The sequence below is a fragment of the Balaenoptera ricei genome, chromosome 9 (assembly GCF_028023285.1).
Source record: "Balaenoptera ricei isolate mBalRic1 chromosome 9, mBalRic1.hap2, whole genome shotgun sequence".
In the NCBI taxonomy this organism is placed as follows: domain Eukaryota; kingdom Metazoa; phylum Chordata; class Mammalia; order Artiodactyla; family Balaenopteridae; genus Balaenoptera; species Balaenoptera ricei.
In genome coordinates this window covers 5,726,480-5,749,259 of record NC_082647.1, presented here as the reverse complement: position 1 = coordinate 5,749,259, position 22,780 = coordinate 5,726,480, and the positions used below count along the sequence as shown (strand labels likewise).

General features: G+C 52.0%; 1 protein-coding gene across 6 annotated transcripts in view; it reads right to left on the bottom strand.

The window, feature by feature from the left end:
- PRKAG2 (protein kinase AMP-activated non-catalytic subunit gamma 2) overlaps positions 1 to 22,780 on the bottom strand; it is a 284,802-nt gene that overhangs the window by 154,606 nt on the left and 107,416 nt on the right. The window contains exon 1 of one of the 6 annotated variants that reach the window (XM_059932998.1): positions 11,416 to 11,990. The exons of 4 other annotated variants lie outside the window; for them this stretch is intronic. In XM_059932998.1, the coding sequence (XP_059788981.1) occupies positions 11,416 to 11,509 (94 nt within the window). In that variant the 5' untranslated portion in view covers positions 11,510 to 11,990. Of the gene's footprint in view, positions 1 to 11,415; positions 11,991 to 22,780 lie in introns of those variants that run through there. One more of the 6 variants, XM_059932999.1, reaches the window with a different exon arrangement.

Below are 22,780 nucleotides of genomic sequence, written 5' to 3'. Positions count from 1 at the left end.
GCTGTCGTATCCACCAAGGCTGCGCATATGCCTGCCCTTTTACCGCAGACCTAGTGCGTGTCTAACAGAAACGCATGAGGATTTACAAGAACGTTCACAGCAGCACCGGGAACTGTCAGAGCCCCAGACTGGAGACCCGCCAGTGCCCGTCCGCAGGTGGGCGATGGAGGAGGCGTGGTCTGTGCAGAGGACAGAGCAACGACCCAGCGGTGAAGCGAACGAACTTCAGCCACAGCATGGGCTGGGTTGTATCTCATGACGTTCAGGTGGAAGAAGCCAGACAGAGAGAAATTTTGTACGGACCCATCATACAAAGTTCAAAACCAGACAACGCTCATCTTGCGGGGGGAGTGACTGAGGGGACCTGGGAGAGGCTTCTGGGGTGCTGGTGAGGTTCTGTCTCTTAATCCGCACGTTTTACTCGAGTATGTTCAAACTGTGCAAATTTACCACCTACGATTTGTACATGTTTCTGTAAGCTTCCGCTGTAGCAACATTTACATGAACGAGGTTTTACAGGTTAGTGCTGCATTGTTAGTCAAGAATCAACAAGGTGGTGTCAAAGGCGCTCGGTGCTGGAGGAATTCGAGGTAGATCTGTGTGTGGTGAGCAGTGACCCTCTGGCAGGAGCGGACCCGCCCGCGAGGCTGCAGTGAGTTCAGAGGCAGAAGCGCCCGGATGTGGGCATCAGGACGGGTGGGCTCCAAGTGCTCCACGCCTGCCACCGGGGCCCCGCTGGGGGTGACCCTGGAGAAGGGAGGCTGGACCCTGCTGTAGCGGGAGACCCCTGAGAAGGGAGACCCTGGAAGGGCTGCGGAGGGGAGGGTAATCCCCCCAGGCTCAGCGTACCCCAGCGTGACTCATCCACGGGTGCCGGCCTGAAGGCACAGTGCTCTCTCTCTCTCTGTGGCGCCATCTGGGCACCTCCTCAGGGTCATGGCCAGAGCTGCTCAGAGGCCACCTCTAGGCTGGGCCACGTCTGTTGTCCCTTTCGATCAGCTCTCACTATTCTGTGACCAGCTGTGTCACCCGGGAATGAGAAGCAGGGAGGACAGAGGGGACTTCTGACTCAGCCTCCCTGAGTCATGGCCAGCGGGGGCAGCAGCGGGTGGGGACAGAGAAGAACGCGGCAGAGAAGGAGATACTCTGATGGCACTGCAGGAGAGGAGGGGTGCGTCGTGGTCCACCCCACGCACCTTCAGCAGCAGGAGGGCCCGAGCTGCTTGGAGGTGGCTGAGATGCTAGACGCCCACCTCTTCTTGGGCAGGTTGCCACGTGTGACTGCCACGTCTCCTGGCCTCTCTGGGTCTCAGCTCCTCACCTCCACCTTTTACCCTACCTGCCCTAATAGAACTATTGAACGTGAAATGTGAGGAAGCCACGCAAGGGACATCATCACTGATAGCTCACCGTGATGTCCCAGGCACCCAGGCCAGGGACCGGCCCCTCCCCGCTTGGCCCTGCTCTCTCCCCCAGACGCCTCTCAGGTCTGGTTCTCCAGGCCAGCGACCCGGGCCCGCACCTGGCCGGCACCGGGAGACACCTGCCCACCAGACATGAGGCTCAGAGCCACAGGGCTGCCCACAGGCGAGTGGGGGGCTGCCTCGGGGCTCGACACGCCTGCAGCCCTGGGGAGGCTGGGGGAGGCTGCGGCTGAGGCTGCGGCTGAGGCCCTGGAGGGCTCTGCTCGCGAAGGCCAAGCTCCCCTCGGTGAAGCCTCCAGCTCAGCAGTTCCCTCCCCGAACCCCCTCCTTACAGGATGCTCCCTGCTCACACCCCCAGGAGCCCCAGGGCTCGGCTCAGCCTCCAGCCTGGCGTTCTAGGTCTTCTAAAATCTGGCCCCATCTTCTCTTTCTAGACTTTTCCTTGACTGCCCTGCCCCCCGCATCTCCACCAATCCGGCCTCACCCCTGGGTCCAGAGCAGACGGCACCCCAACTCGCACGGGAGCCCCAGAGCATTCAGCCCCAGCGCCCATCCTGGGGGCCCCTCTCCAGGTAGGTGTCCCTCACCACAAACCTACACGCAAGCCGCTGAGGCACCTCCTATGTCTTCACGTCATTCTCAGCACCCGCCTGACGCACGTGTAATAAATACATGCATCAGACGGGTTAACCTGTGGGAGTCTGGCTTATCCAAAGATGTGCACCAGAGGCACTTCATAAAAAGGAACGTCAAGGCCCAGGTGGCCCGGGGGGATCACTTAAAAATGTACAGAAATAGTGAGTCACTATTCTGTGTACCAGGAATTAACACAGTACTGTAGGCAATTCTACTTCAAAACCAACCAAACAAACACGCTCATAGACAAAGAGATCAGAGTTGTGGTTACCAGAAGTGGGGTTGGGGAGTGAGAGGGGGGAATTGGATGAAGGTGGTCGAAAGGTACAAACTTCCAGTTATAAGATAAATAAGTGCTAGGGATGTGATACGTATACCCTGATACGTATAATTAACACTGCTGGATGTTATACATGAAAGGTGTTAAGTGAGTAATCCTAAGAGCTTTTAATCACAAGGGAAAAATTTTTTTCTTTTTCTTTTATTTTGTATCTATATGAGATGATGGATGGTCATTAAACTTACTGTGGTAATTTCATGACGTATGGGAGTCAAATCATTATGCTGTCCACCTTGAACTTATAATGTGCTGTATGTCAACTGTACCTCAATAAAACTGGAAGAAAAAAAGTCTATGATTAACTGTAATAATTTTTTTTAAAAGCCCTGTTGGTAGAGTCCAGATTTCACAGTCTACTCCCAAGCTCGACACAGTGGCCCAAAAGATGGGTGTGAAGTTCGCCTTTGCACCTTCAGCTGAAATAACACGTCTACCTCTCTCTGCAGTGGGATCGTCTCAAACTAAGTCATATTTTAAAATCCACAGACAAGGACAGGGCAATCTGAAGAAATAACCTATTTGTATAAGGCATCCACAGGCCTAATTTTTTTTTTAGTCTAAATTTAGAATATCAGAGTTTCCTTAAAGAGCGTCTGCTTGCAGTATAGTGAGCACACAGCTCTAGGCAATATGGAGCTGGACAAAGGTCAGTGGGATGACCTCAGAAACAGGGCCCTCATCTCGGTCTGGGCAGCCCTCACCTGCCTGTGCCTCAGTATCTTTGGTCTGAAGGAGCCACACCTACGCACGGGAGAAGCTCACAGATCACTTGCTCAGTCCTCAAGTAACTACCGAGTGCCTGGTATGCATCAAGCTCCATGTTAGGCTATATCAGTTGGGGTTAAGTTTGTCCTTATTTAACAGAAAAATCGAAAATAACAGTGGCTTAAGCAAGAAAGAGGTTTATTCTTCTATCACACAAAAGATGTCTGAAAGACAGGCAGTCCAGAGCTACTATGGCAGCTTCACAATGTTAACCCAGGCTCCTGTCTTTATTCTCCACTAAACTCATTCTGCGTCTTCCATCCTCAGCGGTCACCTTGTGATCCAAGATGGCTGCTAGGGCTCCAACCATCACATCTACGTTCAAGGCAGGGGAAAGGTAAAAGGAATGAAAGGGGATTCACTTCTCCCCCTTTTAAGAGTCTTTCCCACAAGTGTAAACAACACTCCCACATAGAGCTCACTGAAGAACTTTGTCACATGCCGTATTAAGCCACGTGCATTGGCACAAAATGAAACTGGGGTCCTGTTATTGAGGGACATGGGGACAAGGAACAAGAGTAACAAGAGATCTGTCACGGAACTTCCCTGGTGGTCCAGTGGCTAAGACTCCAGGCTCCCAATGCAGAGGGCCTGGATTCGATCCCTGGTCAGGGAAGTAGATCTCATGTGCCGCAACTAAGAGTTCGTGTGCCGCAACTAAAGATCCCACGTGCCATAACGAAGATCCTGTGTGCTGCAACTAAGACCCGGCCAAATAAGTAAATAAATTAAAAAAAAAAAAAAAGAGAGAGAGAGAGAGATCTGTCACTAGCAGAGAGAAGAATGAGACAGTCTCCACGCCTGAGGAGTTTAATAAGACAGCCCAGCCAGATTAATTAAGCTCTGTGTTGAGTTACTGTTTTATTCAAACATAAGTGAGACTGAGGCAGGTCTTGGAGAGCCCAGGAAAGATTCTGTAGAGAACATCTCCAGGGCAGTGGACCTAGAGGAGGAGGGGGCAGGAAAAGCACAGTCGGTGTGATTCGCTTTATCTTCTGAAGACAACCGTGGACCCAGAAGGGCCCTTCTCAGCCACGTGACCCAGAGAAGCCTGGAATGAGGGCAAACTCCTCAGGGGCCGCTGTTAGCTGGGTGCTTGGCACTCCCAGGAAGCAGAGGTGGATTAGGGGCTACCAGAGCTGCACGGCAGAACCTCCAGAAGAGTTCCATCGTGCGTCGTTTGGGAGAAAATCTGCTCTTCTAGGGTGGAACTGTTCCCTTCCCTGTGCTGCCGACAAACCGGCCACTAATCAGGCAGATCCCGCAAATGTGGACCTGCCTCCGGTGACGGCCACACTGATCTCAGCAGGGAAGTCAGGAGCAGGGGCGGTCAGCTGCGGAGGGATGGCCATCACCTCCCCGGAATGTCTGTGAGGGATGCTGAGCTGCGTGGTACCCACTGAGGATGACCTTCCAGGTGCCGGAGACACCCCTGAATCCCCCTGGGCTCTGGGAACCCCTTTACGTCCCTCCATGTGCCAGGCCCGGCCTGCCCCGGACCTTTGCACACGGCTTCTCCCGTCTGGACCCCTTCTGCTCCCCTCTCCTCCCCGCCCCTGCCCGCTGGCTGCCGATCTCACCCTCTAGAGCCTGTTCTTGTCCGGAGCAGCCTTCCTGCACAACGACATCCATCCTTCTGACAACATCTCGATTTCCTCTTTAATATTTCATCATACGTTAATTACTATTTATGCGCATTTGCCCGGCATCTATACAGCTCACCACCGTCCCCTGCAGCTAGACCCACACCCCAAGGTAGGGGCTTAAGAGATGTGTTCAGTGAATACGTCAACAGAGAGAGCCATGGAGACGGAGCAGCAGGTGGGAATCGTGACGTTCACATCTGAGGCCGAGGCGGGTGCAGAGCCAGGGAGAGAAGACAGACAGGACAGGGCTGAGGGGCCAGACCCGGGAGTCAGGACGGTGAGGGGAGCTCTGCTCCAAGGAGACCCTGATGTGGAGCGACCTGTGCGCCTCCCGAGGGCCCACAGGTGATGCCGTATCCCCAACGGGCCCTTATGTTGGCCCGGCCACACCTTCTCATCACTTTATTTATCCAGAAATTAAGCCACAATTAGGCAACCCCCAGACTCCATGTAAAAGTGGCTTAAAGCATCCCCGGCCACGTGTGTTTTCAGAACCCACTCCTCAGGCGTCCATCGGCCACACTAAGAGCGGGCGCGTAGTTGGTTCGTGGAATAGTGCTGATGACCAGTGGGGTGAAGGCGGCCCCCACGGGCTGCTGTGCGGTCACTCACAGGCATTTTCTAAGGCCTGGAGATGGGATGGAGGACCTGAAGGAGACCCGTCGGGCACAGACAGCCCTTCATCTTGCTCCTCAGACGCCTGAGCTGCTGAACTGCAGCACATGGCTCCGGGGTGCCGATCACCCTGGATTCCACAGGCCATGCACAGGTCTGACGGGGGCCTCCCCGGGAGGGGACACGCTCCCTCCTGGGGGTTACACCCTGGACCACCGCCATGATCAGGAGTCACCTGCAGAGGCCAGCAGTGCCAGGGCCACGGGCCGCAGCAGTACCAGAAGCATCTTGGCGCTCGGGTTCTCCAGAGGATTTGGACCGTGCACATTTTCCTTCTCAATCATTAAAGACAAATTATGACCTGAGGACAGAATGCACCTTCTCCTTAAATGCCCCAGGTTCTCAATCTGGTCTGGATGCTGGAAGCCCCAGCTGATGCCTTCTTGGGTGCCGAGGTCCCTGGGCCCTTAGGCCCACCCTGGTCCAGGTCCCGCTGGGAGGGTCTGGGTGACGAGTGGCGGTGACGACCCCAGCCAGGCTTTCCGGCCCCGAGGCGTCTCCATTACTTTCCAGGGTCACTATGCGAGGTCCACCCCCTCTCACCAATCTTCTTTCTCCCTTATTTCTCTATCATTCCACCAGGCTCTGCGATCGTGTCCTACCGTCTTCAGACACGTTCGGACATCCTCAGTCCTGGAATCACAGACACGCCGTGTCCGGGGTCAAGGCTCTCTGTCCAGAACTGGGATCCCCCCAGGGAAAGCAGCTCCCCAAACCACGCTTCCTGCTGGCAGCCCGCGAGCACTCCCTTCACTCACCGTTTCCACCACCACTGGGCCACCTTGTGGCGAGAACGGTCCTAGTCTGTCCCGCTGGGGGCAGGACAGGGAAGAAGGGACACCGAGAGTGACAGCCCAGCTGCCTGCCTGCCAGGTGGTGACTGACTGACTCGCTGGTGATCCAGGGTGTCCTCTGGGAGAGGATGAATCCGGAAGTGCTTAACTGAGACTTTCCTGGGAAGCCCTTGCCTGGGCCCCTCCTTCCACCTGTCCTCTACGGGGGCTGGTCCAGGACCCGCCACGCAGCGCTTGGTGGCGGCCATGTAGAGGAAACCAGGGCAGAGGAATGGTGAGCTCCTCCAGCTCGGCTTAGGATGGGTGCACGGGAGGTGGTGAGCCAGGCGCCTCATTTGACTCCTAGCCCGGATGACGGCTCCTGAATTGTGTGCTCCCCCGGGGAGCACCGGTGAATGCTCTGCTCTGATCCCAAACGCTTCTGCCTCTGACGCTACGGAGCCTGAAATCCCCACTCCTTGCAAACGAGGTGCTGCCTCTCCAGAGTCTTCTGTGTGGGCACAGAGGGAATGGGAGCCGGGGTTGGCGGCTCCGGGTGGGCACCGGGCCTGCGGAGGGGGTGGGGCACGGGCTCCAGGCCCAGCGCTGCCCTCACGATGCTGTGGCCCTGGGCAAGTCTCCGGCCCCCAGAGCCCAGCAGTGCTCTTCTCAAGACCCCCTGTGCCCACAGGGCGGTGAGGAAACCAGCCTCTGTGCCTGCCCTCCCGCTGAGTGCTTTGCTCTGCTTCCTGCGGTCTAACCACACTGGCCCCTTGGTGCTCCTGGACCACCCCAGGGGTCTCCCTCCGCAGGCCCTGAGCCTCCCATCTGTCCGGAAGGACCTACCACAGGGGTCTGCACGGCCCACCCCTCCTGTCACTCAAGCCCTCCGCCCAGCCGGCCGACCCCTCGTCCTGCCTCTTTCTCACTGGGCTCACCACCGCCCGGCGCCGCAAGTGAAAACCCGCTTGGCTGTCGAACAAGCCAGACACAGAGGAGGAATACCGGGTGATTCCACTCGGACGAGGAACCTGGAGCAGTCAGTTCACAGAGGCAGGAAGTTGGTGGGGGGGTGGGTGGCCAGGGCTGGGGGGCAGGCAGAACGGACAGTTGTTGTTCAACGGGTGCAGAGGTTCGGCTGGGGAGGCTGGACAGTTCTGGAGATGCAGGTGCTGATGGCTGCCCTGTGGTGTGAACGTACGTCACGCCAGTGAACTGTACACTTAAAAGTAAGGTGGTGAGTCTTACGTTCTGTCTACTTTACCACAATTTAAGAAACCACCTCAGTGGTTTGCCCTGGGAGGGCGGACTGGTGTCTGTGCCCCCTGTGCTGGCCCAGAGCAGCTCAGACACCGGTGGGACTGGCAGAGTGTTTCTCACTGCTGAGTCTGAAGATGGGTACCATTACTCCATTCTCCCTATTTCTCCCTATGCTGGAAATTTTCCATCATAAAAAGCTAAATACGTATATTCGAATGAGTGACTGAATGAATACTGGGATCTCTCAAGTCCACCCCGATCTGGACACCAGGAGCCAGGCAGGCAGGTGGGCATCCAGAAGCAGCACGAAGACCATGAGGGGCCGGGCAGGGAGCAGAGGACCCCGGGGGGGGGGGGGGGGGGGACACAGTGCGGGAGGCAGGATGGACAACAGCCTTGCCCGCTGCTTGAGGCAAAGAACGATCCACGCTTGCCCCGGTGGCACAGCCAGCCGAGGGCTCCGCTGGCATTAACAGGGGACAACAGACTGGGACAAGCAGTGCTGGGGTGACGAGTGACCCTGGGTAGGAGGAACTCTGGGGTTTTGTTCCAGAAGTGGTTGTGCATTCATCCCGAGGATGGCTAACGGGAGGAGGAGGAAGCTCCGTGCAAAGCAAGATCCGCCAGAGGCTCTGGTCTCCAGTGTCACCTGGACCCCGGCAGCCCGGGGAGAGAGTGCCGCCATCCTGACACACCCGCTGGCTTCCCGGCTCCAGTGCCGGCCCTCAGAAGGGATCTCTTAAGACTCCAGGTAGCTTTTGTTTAATTACTCGCCTCTAACTACAAAGGGTAGAAAAGCTGCTACAGTCAGTTCTGTTATCTGATTAGCAAAATCCTTTCCTAATCTTCCTTTTACATTTTTATTACTACTGCCACGTGCTCTTTGTCCACATAATCTGGATCTCTGTTGACCAAAGAGGCTCAAAGGAAAGGCTTAAGTCCAGATCATCACTGGTCTATCCCACGGAGCACATTCACCTGCGGTGGGGCGTGCTTTTCTTAGCTTTGGAGGGGGAGCTGGGCGGGCGCTAAGCTCTGGGGCTGAAAGGGACAAGCTCTTGGTGAATCAGAACTTCCCAGGGTATTTTATCACAAGGCTTGAAGCGTTCAAGACTCCAACCAGAGCCGCTACTTCCAAACAAAAATGCCAGCCGCAAGCAAACGTAAGTGGACTTAGTAATTGCCAATCTGCCAGGCCTTGATTCCCTCTCGTGGTGGGTCTGGCTGCTCAAGTGGCTACAGGGACAGCTGCGTGAGTGTGTGTGTGTGTGCACGTGCGTGTAACAAAGAAGATGCGTGTGCGCGAGGAATGGCTCCAGCTTGGACTGGAGCAGAGGATACAGGGAGCGGTTCCCGGAAAAGACTGACGGGGCCACAGAAGCGGCCAAAGAGCACGTGGAATCATGCCGACGACCTACGTTCGCTTGTTTTGGGGGAGCTGGAGGATGAGTAAAAGACAGACATCCTTACAACCCTCATGGAAGCTTTCTTAGGGGGAAGAAGAGGCCGTCTCTGAAATACTTTTGGCTACAGGAATAACTGCAGGAAGGAGAGGGAGATACTGGAAGGGAATTAGAAAAAAAAAAAAAAAAAAAACTCAAACAACGCTGCTGGAGAACCAGGAATAACCTTGGAGTGACACCGTTTCAATCCATTCCATAGCCAGCGATTCTGTAGTGAGAGCCTGTGATGCTTGGAGGCGCCGGGGTCAGAAGGACGGATCGAACACTGCTTTGGGGACGTGGTCCCTGTCCCTGAGAAGCCTGGAGGTCACCGAATAGGCAATGGGGATGGTTTTAGAGAGGGATGGCTATACGGGTCTTGCTGGTGGGGAAGGTGTAGGTGGCAGGCCGGGATTGGGAGGATGCTTGGTCCACAGTCTCAGTTCTTTTTCACTCGGCGTATCCTTGGCCAGCACTGACTGAGGAGCCAGCACCTGCCATCTGCCCCTGCTCTTCTTGACTGCTCTCCCACTGGGATTCCCACAAAAGGAAAATCAGGATACTTGGGCTGCTTCCCAAATCCCAGAGGAAGGTTCTGGAAGCAGCTCTGATTTTTCTGACCCTGCGGTCAGAGCTGGGCATTTGCATGCCAGCACTTGTGAAACCTGGTCGACATGCAAATATTTTTTTTGATTTCAGAAGCAGAGGAGACAGGATGACAGTCAGCTTTTAAACACAAGGGGAGAAACCACTGGCAAATACTAGGCTTTTAACGATGGGACCACCTGTGCCCATTAGCAGAAACAGACTTTTAGTTAAATAACAGGTTTGGATTTAATTCTATAGTAAATGGATGTTTATTACTTTATTATTTAAAAGAAGAGTCTTCTTTTAAAACCACATCTAATTAAGTCCAGGGAGTCTGTCATCCCCCACCCAGTCAGGCCAGGCATCGTGTTCTTCCAGAAATTTACCTTTGCACGCGATGCGATTAGACACTACTCTCTAGTTCCTTCACAAGAAAACTCCCTGAATTCCAGAGCTGCTGTCTCCTTGGCTTGTCTTCTCCGGTGTCCTCAGCATCACACTAGGTCCACCAGAGGCTTCCAGAAGTAATTCCAGAAGTAGTCGGCAAGTTTTATATTTACCTTTTTCTTTTCTTACTACAGGCATTACCTTGGAGATAGTGCACGTTCGGTTTCCAACCCACTGCAATAAAGCGAGTATCGCAAAAAAGGGAACCACACGAATTTTTTCAGTTTCTCAGTGCAGAGAAGAGTAGTTTCCAGTATAATGCAGCCTACTAAGTGTGCAATAAAATAGCATTATGTCTATAAAACAATGTACATCCCTTAATTGAAAATACTTTATTGCTAAAAAAAATGCTAATCATCATCTGACAACACAGGGTTGTTGCCACAAACCTTCAATTTGTAAAAAACGCAATGAAGTGAGGTATGCCTGTATTCTAGTTTTCACATACTGCCCGGATGTTTTGCTAAAGCCATTTCCCTACTACACATAACGAGTATTTTTTTTGCCAGGTACCATGTCGCATTCTACTCGAGGGACACAATCTACTGCACCCGTCAGCTTTCCCCATCTTTGCTACCACCGGGCTGTGTGAGCAGGGCCCTGTTATTCCGTCTTACAACTGAGTGTTTAGGAATATCCCATGTCATACAAGCAGTAGCGTCCAGGGCAGGTGAACTCCGATTCTTAATAAAATGAAGTCTACCACCTCACTTTGGGTGGGCAGGCCCCAGCCAGGTCCCCGGAAGCTCCGAATGCTTTGGAATCTCCCTGCCTGACTCCAGCCAGGCAAAGGCACCACCCCCCGCAAACCCACAGGTCGCTGGAAATACTGAATTGCAGGTGCTTCACCCCACGTTCCAGCCACACTGTTCCCAACCCCCTGTACTGGGAGAAGCTGTAGAAGGTCCCAGAAGCCAGGGAGACCACAGAGCAGGCTTCTCTCTCAGGGGACGCAAATCAGGCAGGCGGTCTTCCCCCCCAGTTAACCCTTGACCTGCCTGATTACACAGCTATGGAGCAAGAGGGGGGCGGAGGAACTCCTTCTCCCTGACCCCCAGCACTAGTTTTCTCTATACACGCACATCTCATTCTTAACAGCTGCAAATAACAGTTCCAACCCATTCTTACTTTTCCCCAGGCCTCTGGTTTTGCCTAAATGAATGACAGTGCAATTGATCACTAACCTCATCAGGGCAAGTGAGAGAAAACAGCCTCAGGAAAAGCCCTGTTGGGCAGTTCATGAGAGCGGCAGGACCGTCCACAAGGACACACTTATCAATCTGTCCCTCTGACTACCGCCTAACAATTACACCCTCACGCAGCTGTCACTTAGGAGGCTGTGCGCACACACACACACACACACACACACACACAGGCCTTGGGGACCAGCAGAGAACTGGGCAAAGGGCAGTGTCCTACCAAAAAGGCCATGGGGCTCCGACTGCCGCCGCGCGGTGCTTCGGTTTGGGTCCTTGTGTTTCTTGTTCCCCCTGAGGCTGCCGAACCGCTTCATGAGGAGCTGTGGCCACAGGAGCGGGGACAGGTGAGCGTGCCACGTCTCGCAGGAGCAGCGTCAGCCTCAGGTGGCCAGGGGCCAGCAGAGGCACTGCATCAGCCGGCAGGTGTGGGCCCCGAGAGCTCAGAGATGCCGCGTGCACTCAAGCCCCAGCCCGGGAGGCCAGCAAACGCAGGAGGGGCCACCCTCGGAGCCAGCAGCCGTGGGACAGGCCAGGCGGTCCCACCGCAGGGCTTCCTCCCCGAGGGACGCTCGGCTGTCTTCACCTCTGCACCTCCAGCCCCGCAGCCAGAGCGGCCGCTGCCCTTAAGTAGGCAAGAAGCTCCTGGAAGCACACACAGGGCCTCGCCGTGGGTCTGTTTATGTCGTTAAGGTCTGCCACGCACTCAGACGCTCAGGGTTTTTTCCTCCTTAAAATTAAAAAGGGAGGGAAGACGAAATAGGCAAAAGGAGGGCAGGCCTGCCAGTCATGTGCAGGTCTGCAGATGTCTCTTTAAAAAGACTGTAAAAGGAAACTACCCTGTCCAGACAATTCTTGGCACCAATTGGCCAGAGCACATTCCCATCATGACATGACATCACACAACTATTTTGATTCATGTGTTCCAGGGCTCCCCGGGGTCAGCAGGCTCCGGCTGCTTCTTGCTGGAGAAGCCACAGGTCCCTGGGCTGGAAATCGCTGAATCTATTTCAGCTCGTGGCTCCTTGAGTTGAAAGACGCAACACCACCTTTAAGGAGGGGACATGGGGTCCCCTGGAATTCAACGGGAGCATCTTGAGCCCTGGACTTGCTAAGAATTGCAGAATGACAGAACCTAAAGAGATTTTAGAGGGGATCAAATCCAACCCCCTTCCATGACAGATGGGGAAACTGAGGCTCAGGAAGGGGGTGTGACTTGCCCGAAGTCCTGTAACTAGTGGCCGAGCCAGGACTAGAATTCTAACCTCCCTGACTCCTAAGCCAAACCCCTGATCTAATAAAACAAAAACCTTCTAGTATGTATGTGTTTTGCAACTAAAAATAAAACTTAAAAAAAAAAAAGATATGGGAAAAAACTTTCAATTTCTTTTGCTGATATCTTCACTAGACTAAAGGGAAGTTACGGAAATCCGCCACTTATTAGCTTTGTGACCTTGAGAAAGTGACTCCTTGTCTCCGGCCCCAGTTTCCCCTCTAAACCCAGACGAGACCTGCTCGTATTAGGATTTCATCTCCTTCCAGAAGTCTGAACGTCTAATGGCCATTTGCCATGACTTTTCTTTCTGCTGGGACTGATGGAGATCCAGTGATCAAATCTTTGTAGCCAGGATGCATGAGCAAACAAAGGAAATGTGTCATGCCCTCAAGGAATTTGAAAACGACCGGGGAAGACAAAGATAAACTGTTCTACTAATACTAACTACATAAAACAGCGATATGTGATCAATGCCCAGTGGCCAGAATGGACAAGGGTCATCTGCACAAATGGACGGAGAGGCAACCGCGTGGCCCTGCTTGGAAAGGAGAGCTTGAGTTGGCCTTGAGTGTTGGCAGGTCCAGAGAAAAGGAGAGAGGCCAGGCCACCATTGAGCCTGTAGATGAACCTAGTTTTCCAAAACAAGTCACAAAACCCACCTCCACTTGGGTCCTCCAGGATACCAGTGGATTATATCTGTGTGAAAAATGGTAGCCCAGGAAATTCCCTGGTGGCGCAGTGGATAAGACTCCGCGCTCCCAAGGCAGGGGGCCTGGGTTCGATCCCTGATCGGGGAACTAGATCCCACATGCATGCCGCACTAAGAGTTCACATGCCACAACTAAGAAGCCGGCATATCGCAACTAAGGCCTGGTGCAACCAAAAAACAAACAAACAAAAAGTAGCCCAAACTTACTGTGATTAAGCTCTGAAAGAGTCTAAGAAGGTAGGTGTTGGAGTTTCATATTTAGAATTCCTCTTTTTAAAGAATCAATTCAGCTCTTAACAGAAATGGAAATATTCTCCTGATTTAAAAATAAAATAAAACAAAGCAGAACTTCCTTAGGAAAAATCGCTAAACAAGGATTCCAGTAAGAAAGGACCACGTTCGATTAAAAGGAGAACGAAAGGCTTTGTCTAAGCCAATGCAAGATTCTTGTACTTTATGATAAAGTAGGCAGAAAGGATAACATTTCAAAGTCTAGCGACTAAAAGAGAATGAGTTTAAATTCGTGTGGGAAATAAACAGCAACTTGGGCATGTCTGATGGTTCTGTACATAGTTTATATGGCCATTCACTCATCAAGTACTTATTAAACCTCTACCAAATGTGCAGGACAGTTGTTGATGGAGGGGATTAGTGCTATGAATAATTCAAAGACATTCTTGTCCTCTAAGAACTATATTTTAATTAGTAAAATAATAGATCCCATTTGTGGAGTGCCTACCATATGCCAGGTGAAGTGCTGGTCACCCCACAATTATGATTTTATTTCATCCTTCCCACAAACCTGGGGGGCAGGTATTTTTATTTTTTTTATTATTAATTTATTTATTCATTCATTTATTTTTGGCTGTGTTGGGTCTTCGTTTCTGTGCGAGGGCTTTCTCTAGTTGCGGCAAGCGGGGGCCACTCTTCGTCGCGGTGCGCGGGCCTCTCACTGTCGCGGCCTCTCTTGTTGCGGAGCACAGGCTCCAGACACGCAGGCTCAGTAATTGTGGCTCACGGCCCTAGTTGTTCTGCGGCATGTGGGATCCTCCCAGACCAGGGCTCGAACCCGTGTCCCCTGAATTAGCAGGCAGATACTCAACCACTGTGCCACCAGGGAAGCCCCGGGGGCAGGTATTATTAACACCATTTTATTTAAAGTTGAATAACTCTCCGTGGGGCCAGAGTTCACTGCCGCTGCCCAGCTGTGGACTCCATATGCTAAGGATTCACTCAACAGGAACATTCAGTGCCCTCGCAGAGGGGAGTAAGGACATGGCAGCTCAGGCAGAGTGAGGAAAAGAATTACCTAGGTCATTTGGGGTCACTGTTCTGTTACTGAGATGGTAACAGGATATTCTGAAAAGACATGGTGGAGGTGGCCTGATTGAGCAAAAAGTCATTTTGGGCCCAGATCAGTTCTCTGTCCCACAGGATGGATCCTGGAAAGATCTGGATGGAAGGAGGTGAGGAGCAGGGTTAAGTGCAGCTCTAAGACAAGCTACGAGACGACATGATGGCCTTAACAGTGGACACAAGGCTCCAAAGAGACACCGACTTCACCGACATGTGCTTCTGACCTCACTCAAAATGTTCTTCCCAGGGTCAGCTTCACCCAAGAGCAGAGAAGAAGGCTGTAGGTGACAGTGGACTTCAGGAGCGGAGACGCAGCTGCGTGCGGGAAATCCTGAACAGGCACCCCGCTGGGGGGTGAGGTGGGGAGAGGGAGGACTGATTCGTAGGGTCTGCCACTTTCTGTGGTGCAAACACTCCAACCTTGGTCCATTTCAGGGCACCGATGTGGCACAGACGGGCTTGCAAAATTCCCAGGCATTTTACAATCGGCCCTCTTACCACTGGGTCTCTCTGTTCGATTCACACATGCCTGAAATTCCTTAACTTGGGACAGCACCTTTGCACCACTGAGATGTGTGCAGATGCACAGGGCAAGGCGACACTCATGTTGCAGGCTGAGTGACCGAGGACACGTCCTTCAGGGCGTCTGACCAGCGGGCTGGGCGCAGTGGCCACGCTCAGGAGCACTAACCACCCCTTCGTCGCGGCTTCTACCAGCGGATGGTCCCAAATGAACAAGACATGAAACTCCTTCACGCGGCTGTGATTCAGCTGGCAGGAATACGTCCTCATGGAATGCTTTCCACACTTGGGGATTTTTTTCTTTTTTTTAAGGAAAGAGCTGAAAAAGAAGGAACTAGTGGCTTCCAAGATGGAACGGTGTTTTAAAATGTATTTCTGGAACCTACTTTACAGATCACTCTCTTGGCTGGTGCTACACCCGGAAGCCTGGAATAGGTAGCGGGGGTAGCAGAAGCCTTTATGTCTTAGCACTTTTCCCCAGGCTGAGGGAACAAGGCTTCCCAGATCACTGCCTCGATACTAGGTCTACAGGATCTGGGGAGCGGCGGAACTTTAGGGAATTCAAATTGCATTCTTTATTGTTTTTGTTGTTCTTCTTCTGGTTTTTCAACTGTAAGACCACCCTGGAGAACTCGAAAAATAAAATGGCATTGAAGAATACTTCCTGGAGACACTGTATCCTGTGAGCTTGTTTCATTTTTTAATTTCATGTGTTTCTTTTCTCCCCGGCCAGACTGAAAGCTCCCTGACAGCGGGGATCTGACCTGATGGGAGAAATATAATCAGTACTTTCTGAACGTCTTCTTAGAGGTGGCTCACAGGCAGGTAGGCCAGGGGACAGACGTGGGCTGTGCGCGGCGCTCTCTGGTTACCTTGGGGGCAGTGTATCTTGTCCTGGGGGAGGGGGGGCATTAGCTGACCGTCCAGGAGCCCAGGGAGGCTGTGCTGATGGCCCCCCTGCCCTCCATCAGCCAAAGCTTTGCACTGACCCTAAGGGGTATCTTCTGGGCTCAGGCCCACAGCATGACGATGGGGAATGGGCCCAGGGACCCGATCTTCCGGATTTTACCAGGTGTGTTGGTCTCTGCACATCTGGATACTGCAGCCTGGTCAAGAGCCAGATGTGGAGGTGATGGTCTATGAGATGGCCCTGCCGGGGGTGCGCGAGGGGGGGAAGCAGGGGCGCCGAGGGGGGGTTGCAGATAGGTGTCTGCTCACTGCCGCTTCAGATGCAAGAACGGAACGCCCCACTGCCTCTGCGTGGCGTGCTGCATTTCTCCTGAGCTCTAACAGTTCCCCGGAGACCCTGGTGACCCCAGATGCGGGTAAACCAGTTCAACCGTTGGCAGTTGTCGGCTGGTGATCCGGAGGCCTGTTCTCAGAGCACGGGGTGGGGGACAGGCACTGAGCCAGGAGGCTACCGCTGGCTTCTTGCTAGACCCCCGGCCTTGTCATCTGTCCGTGCGGACACCAGAGTTGATGCCCAACATCTGTTGGTCCCTCCACCCGCCCCGTCCCCAGCATGTGCAGCAGGAGGCCCTGATGGCCGAGGACCCAGTGGCCGTGGAGGCAGGCCCACTGTCCGTCCTCCCATCAGAAGCCCAGGCTGGGCGGCCCACGGAACACCCCAAGGAGCAATCCTCCTTGAAGTCCACCCCGCCTCTGGATTTCCAGTTTTCGTATAATAATAAAAGTAATAGTAATGAAAAAATTTAAAGGCCCACACCTCCCTTGTCACGGAAGCCTCTCTGAGTACTAGGTTACGTGCTGCTGCAAAGGATCTCACCAAGATGGTGACCAGAGGCCTGGAGGAGAGAGAAGCGGCTGAGACCCAGTGCAGACCTTCCCCACTTCTCACTCCCGGCTCCAGACACACCCCTCAACTGCGCCCCAGCGTCCAGGGCTGCCGGCCTGAGGAGGAGGCCGAGCTCCGTGCAGGCAGAACCCGGCGGCAGAGCAGGGCTGCCGGCAGGAGGGTGCATCCCAGTGTAGACCAGGGCCTTCCGTGTGTACTGAGTTTCCAGGCTCTTCCCAAAGCACTTTCCTTGGTTCTTCTCAACCAGGCTGTGAGGTAGGGAGGCCAGCCCTCACTATTCAGTTTAAGAAACAAAAGCAACGGAGGTTCAGAGAAACAAAGCGATTTGCCCAAGATCCCCCGGGAGCCAGTGGTGGGGCTGGGCTGGCACCCCGGGTCGGCCGGTTCCCCATCCAGTGGCATTTAGGACCCCAGGCTGCCTCTTCTGGGTTGGGATGTTGGAAAAGGAAATGAAGACACCTCCACTGCAAATGCACTCAGTAACCTTTACAGATCATGTGATGGCACCTGAAAAGCACCAGACCCCTGAAAGGCCGGGAGCCAAACAAAACCCCATTATGTAAGAGGCCTCGGCAGGGGAGGGGGGGGGCTCAGAGCAGAGGGGGGCCGTGCACCCGCTAGCGCAGATTTGCTGGCGCTCTCCTGCTGGTTGCAAAATACCGTGTTGGATTTCATGGAAAGTTCTAAAGGTCACCGTGGCACTTGACTCTGAGTGAGATCATGTGTCACCTCCTTGGGGCTTCCTCTCCTCTTCCCCAGAGCTGTTTAGGCCGTGGCTCCAAGGATGACACTCCCCGGCCGACTCAGGCACCCACGTCCCTCCTCCACATCAGCTGCCCCCTCCAGGTCACGCACGCCTCCTGGCTCCTCCAGGAACTCCAGGGACAGGCGCTCTGAGTGACAAGAGGGTGACTTTTTTGGCAAAGATGAACCACCTCGGCTTGAAGAGTTCAACTCATACCAGTGACATCTAAACCCAGTGACAATAGGGGTATCTTAATTTTAAAAATACATAAAAGTACAGAAAAAGTGGCAAACCAATGGCAATAATTATTTCTAGCACACCAAAGTGCAGCACCCCAAAAGTATGGAATCCCCAGCTATCCTTGAAATCTTCAGGGGCATGCATCGTGTGCCCCATGGAAGGACCCAGTGGGAGCCTCATTTAATCGCTTCTCGTGGGCCCTACAGTCCCTGGGGTCTCTCTCCAGGCCAAGGGCTCTGAAGGCGCCAAAGACAAGAGTTGATGAGATTTGCTCCTGACTCTAGCTTTCAGGTGGCCCCAGGGTGAACCCCAGACTCAAGGCCACAGAGCAAGGGCTTTCAAACACTAGATTCCAAAGGCTCTAGAGGCTGAGCGTCTGGCTTTTCTGTTTACTTCTCCCTCTAAGTTATGTCTTAGAAAGGCCAGAGGACCAGAGGAATGTGCAAAACCCTTGGCAAGGGTGAAGACCCGTGAACTCACAGACTCGGCGGAAAGCCCGAGTGTGGTCCACCTGGGCCCTCGTCTCCCGGGCAACCAAGCACCGTCTCCATTTTCTGGAATCCAGGGCTCCCAGGAGAACCCCAACTACTTTGGCATTTTCATCATTTGGAAACCACCAGTTTAGAACCACCAGCCTGAGTTGAAATTTGCCTGTGATCTGTTCCTTTTGAATGGTGAAATATATTCTCCAACAAGATGACACCCTGAAAGATTTAAAAGACTTGAGTCAGACATAGCACCTCAAAGCGATACAGGTTCAGTTATCGGCATGCGATTCTGAGCTATGTCGTTTATCCTTCCATATTCCTCCCATCAAAGAGATCATAGGGGCTTCCCTGGTGGCGCAGTGGTTGAGAGTCTGCCTGCCAATGCAGGGGACACGGGTTCGAGCCCTGGTCTGGGAGGATCCCACATGCCGCGGAGCAACTAGGCCCGTGAGCCACAACTACTGAGCCTGCGCGTCTGGAGCCTGTGCTCCGCAACAAGAGAGGCCGTGATAGTGAGAGGCCCGCGCACCGAAATGAAGACTGGCCCCCGCTTGCCGCAACTGGAGAAAGCCCTCGCACAGAAACGAAGACCCAACACAGCCAAAATTAAATATTAAAATAAATAAATAAATAAATAAATAAAATAACTATATGTTCCCTCTCTTCGTAAAAAAAGAAAAGAAAAAAAAATTACTTATGTTGAGAAATACTAAGAATATCGCCCCTAGAAGCAGGAATTAGAGATATCTTTAAAGAGATCATAATACAGCCTGAGCCCATTTTACAGAGGTTTTTGGGAATCAAATAAGATAAATTAGGAAAAATACCCTGTCAGCTGCAGAGCATCTTACACACAGACGGCATCATCAGGACCTTAAAGCAGCCCAGAGAGGGCCCCGTGTGCCTCAGAGGGCATCACCTGGAGAGCCCAGTTCTGAAGCTGCCTCCCCTCCCCCGGCGGCCGGTGCAGGGCTTTCTGCCTGGGCCCTGCATCGGGGAGAGTGCGGGGACACTTGGACTTGAACTGGGAGCACCACGTGTTTGCAGCTCCTCTTCCAGATCTCGACTGAGTCGCAGGTACTGGGACAGAACCCTGCTCTTGAGCCAAAACACTCAAAAGCCCAAGCACCGCATTTCTCGAACGAGGAGCCCAGGGACTTTCCTCCTAATCATTTCCTCTTTTCAACCATACACACAAAGAACCCCGGCATCTTAGCAGCAAGTTTCGAGGGAGGAGAGCCTGGTGCTATTCAAGGCAAAACACTGCTGCAGACCACGCAGCCGGTACATGGAAGGAGGCTCACAGTCGCAGAGACCAGGGGCAGGGTACTCAGAAGTCCTTCAGTCCCTAAGTCTACAAACAACCTTCACATCTCAGCCGTGTGGCTGGATACCCATCATAGGGCAATCTGGTAAGGACCCTAGATCATCTATAAAGAGTGAAATTATATTTGGTATCTCTTGAATAAGAAAACTGCAAAATGTTTAATGCACCTAACACTTGAAAAGATGCACGTTTGGGTGCTTAAAGGCTTAAGTTTCCGATATCTAGAAAGTTAACTTCTGTAGCTGGTTCATTTCCTGTGGCTGACAAAATATAACAAAGATATTCTATAATTCAGATCGTTTGCTAATTCAGATTGGCTTTATCCCAAATGAATCAGCTGTTACCATACCCACTGACATCACTCACCTCAGATTCTGCTTAAGGCATCATTTGCCATGGGGGCGATACTGTCCCTAAGAGGGTGAAAATTGGTTCCTGGGGGCGGGAGGGAACATCTTCTTTTTATATATAAAGCACAGATACATACAGCACCATAAATAATATGTGATATTTATGTTTTATTAAAATTGCAAGGGGGTGATTAAAGAACGTCTAAAAAGACTCTTTAGGAGGTGATCAAAATAAACGGTTGATTGATTTTAAAAAAAAAGGAGAATGGAGGGAAATTGAGGAAGATGTGGGGAGTGAGTACTGTGATAGGACCACATGCAAGGTTTATCACTGACAAGCTGTACAATAGTTGAAGAGGTACATAATTTAAAGAAGTCCCTTTTGGGTTTTGGAGGAGTGGGGCAGGGACCTTTTGATACTGATCATTTTGTATTGCTTAATTTTTTTTTTAACCATGTGATTGAACTACTTCACTGAAAACCAAAATGTAAAAGGGAGAAAACAAACAACAAAAACTCTAGTAAATGGTGATGAGTGTCTACAGCAGAAAAAAATCAGCAAAGCACGTTCTCAATTGCTAAACTGCTTTAGCAAATGCTTTAAAAAAAAAAAGTTGAGGAACACTCGGAACTAGCAGCCTCTCCCACGCCATCGGCTCTCATTTTATCCCAACCTTCCTTCAGGGACGATCGAAGAGAACTGGCTAATGCGCCAATGTTCTAGAACCCAGCATCCCGGCCTTTAGGTGACTTGGGGCTGGTCGAGGGTCCTCCGAGGGTCAGAGGGTGAGGAGGAGGGTGAAAGGTTCTCCTCATGGAGAGAGGCCCGTGAGCCAGAAAAGGAGGCCTTTCAGGCGTCTCCTCTGGAGAGAAATGCTGGGAAGAAACTAGACTCACTGCAGTCAAACAGGAGGACTTCCTGAGGGTCAGAAGATGAAACTCAGAAATGGATGTTCCAGAGAATTTGCTGTCTTTTCTCTCCCCTCCCTAGGGGCTTTAAAGGAACTGTTAGACCCTGAGCCAGCCTTTCCTGATGTGGTGGCAGTGAGACAGTCCCCTCATCCATCGGCCTGTTCTGGCCTCTCATCCTCCCAGGAGAGGCTCATTCCTCGGAATCAGTGACCTGTCCCCATCCTTCATGTCAACAAGTCTGAGTGTCTCCAGGGGCCAGGTACTAAGGAGCAGCACATTAAGTATTTTTGGTCATCAAAACCTTGCTGTCATCAAAATTAGACATTTTTGTACATCAAAGGACACTATTAAGGGAGTGAAAAGACAACCCACAGAAAGAGAGAAAGTATCTGCAAATTATGTATCTGATAAGTGCCTAGTGTCCAGAATATATAAAGAACTTCTACAACTCAACAACAACAAAAAACAACACAGTTAAAAAACGAATAGACATTTTTCCTGAGAAGATACATATACAAATGGCCAATATGTACATGAAAATATGCTCAATGTCATTAGGGAACAACAAATCAAAACCACAATGAGATGCCACTTCACATCCACTAGGATGGCAATAATAATAACAACCACAAATGGAAAATAACAAGTGCTGGAGGGGAGGTGGAGAAATGAAAACCCTCATACATTGCTGGTGGGAGTGTAAAATGGCGCAGCCACTGTGGAAAACAGTTTCACCGTTCCTCATTAAGTTAAACAGAGGATTACCAAATGACCCAGAAATTCCACTCCTAGGTATCTACCCAAAAGAACTGAAGACAGGTGTTTAAACAAAAACGTGTACACATGAATGTTCACAGCAGTACTACTTACAGTAGCCAAAAGGTGGAAACAACCCAAATGTCTACCAACAGATGAATGGATAAACAAAACCTGGTCTATCCATGCAATGGAATATTATTCAGCCACAAACAGGAATGAGGTACTGACACATGCTACAACGCGGATAAATCTTCAAAATGATATGCTGGGTGACAGAAGTAAGACACAGAAGGCCACATTTTGTATGATTCCATTTATATGAAAAGTCCAGAACAGGCAAATCCATAGAGACAGAAAGCAGATTAGCCAGGAGCTGGGTGGAGGGCCGAGTGGAGAGTGACAGCTGCTGGTATGAGGTTTCTGTTTGGGGTGATGAAAAAGTTCTGGAACACAAGAGTTAAATTAAACTATAACAGACACTAGAGGAAAATACAGGTGAATCCTACAATCTGGGTTTAGGGACAGGCTGTCTACTGACGCCTAAGTGCTCACGGTACTGCTGAAGGACCACTTTCATGTCTCTTGAGAATTGTCTATTCATGTCTTTTGCCGTATCACCTCAAAGATATCATTTTTTTTACAGCTATCTAATACTCCACTGCGTGGATGCACCTTCCTTATCTCATCCAACTACTCTCCTATACGTAAGCGTACTTCTAGTATGTCTGCCAAGAAGGCTTAGAAGCCATGACATCTCAGATGCAACGAGCACACTTTGGATCTTGTTTCTAAATACTTTTCACCACTGAAAGTAACAAGGGCTCTTTGGAGAACTGGCTGATTCAGGGACTGCGGCAGGGAAAGCGCAAGATGAGGCGGGACGGTTTTGCTGCACCAGAAAATAAGAAGTGGGCTTCCCTGGTGGCGCAGTGGTTGAGAATCTGCCTGCCAACGCAGGGGACACGGGTTCGAGCCCTGGTCTGGGAGGATCCCACATGCCGCGGAGCAGCTGGTCCCGTGCGCCACGACTACTGAGCCTGCGCGTCTGGAGCCTGTGCTCCGCAACGGGAGAGGCCGCGACGGTGAGA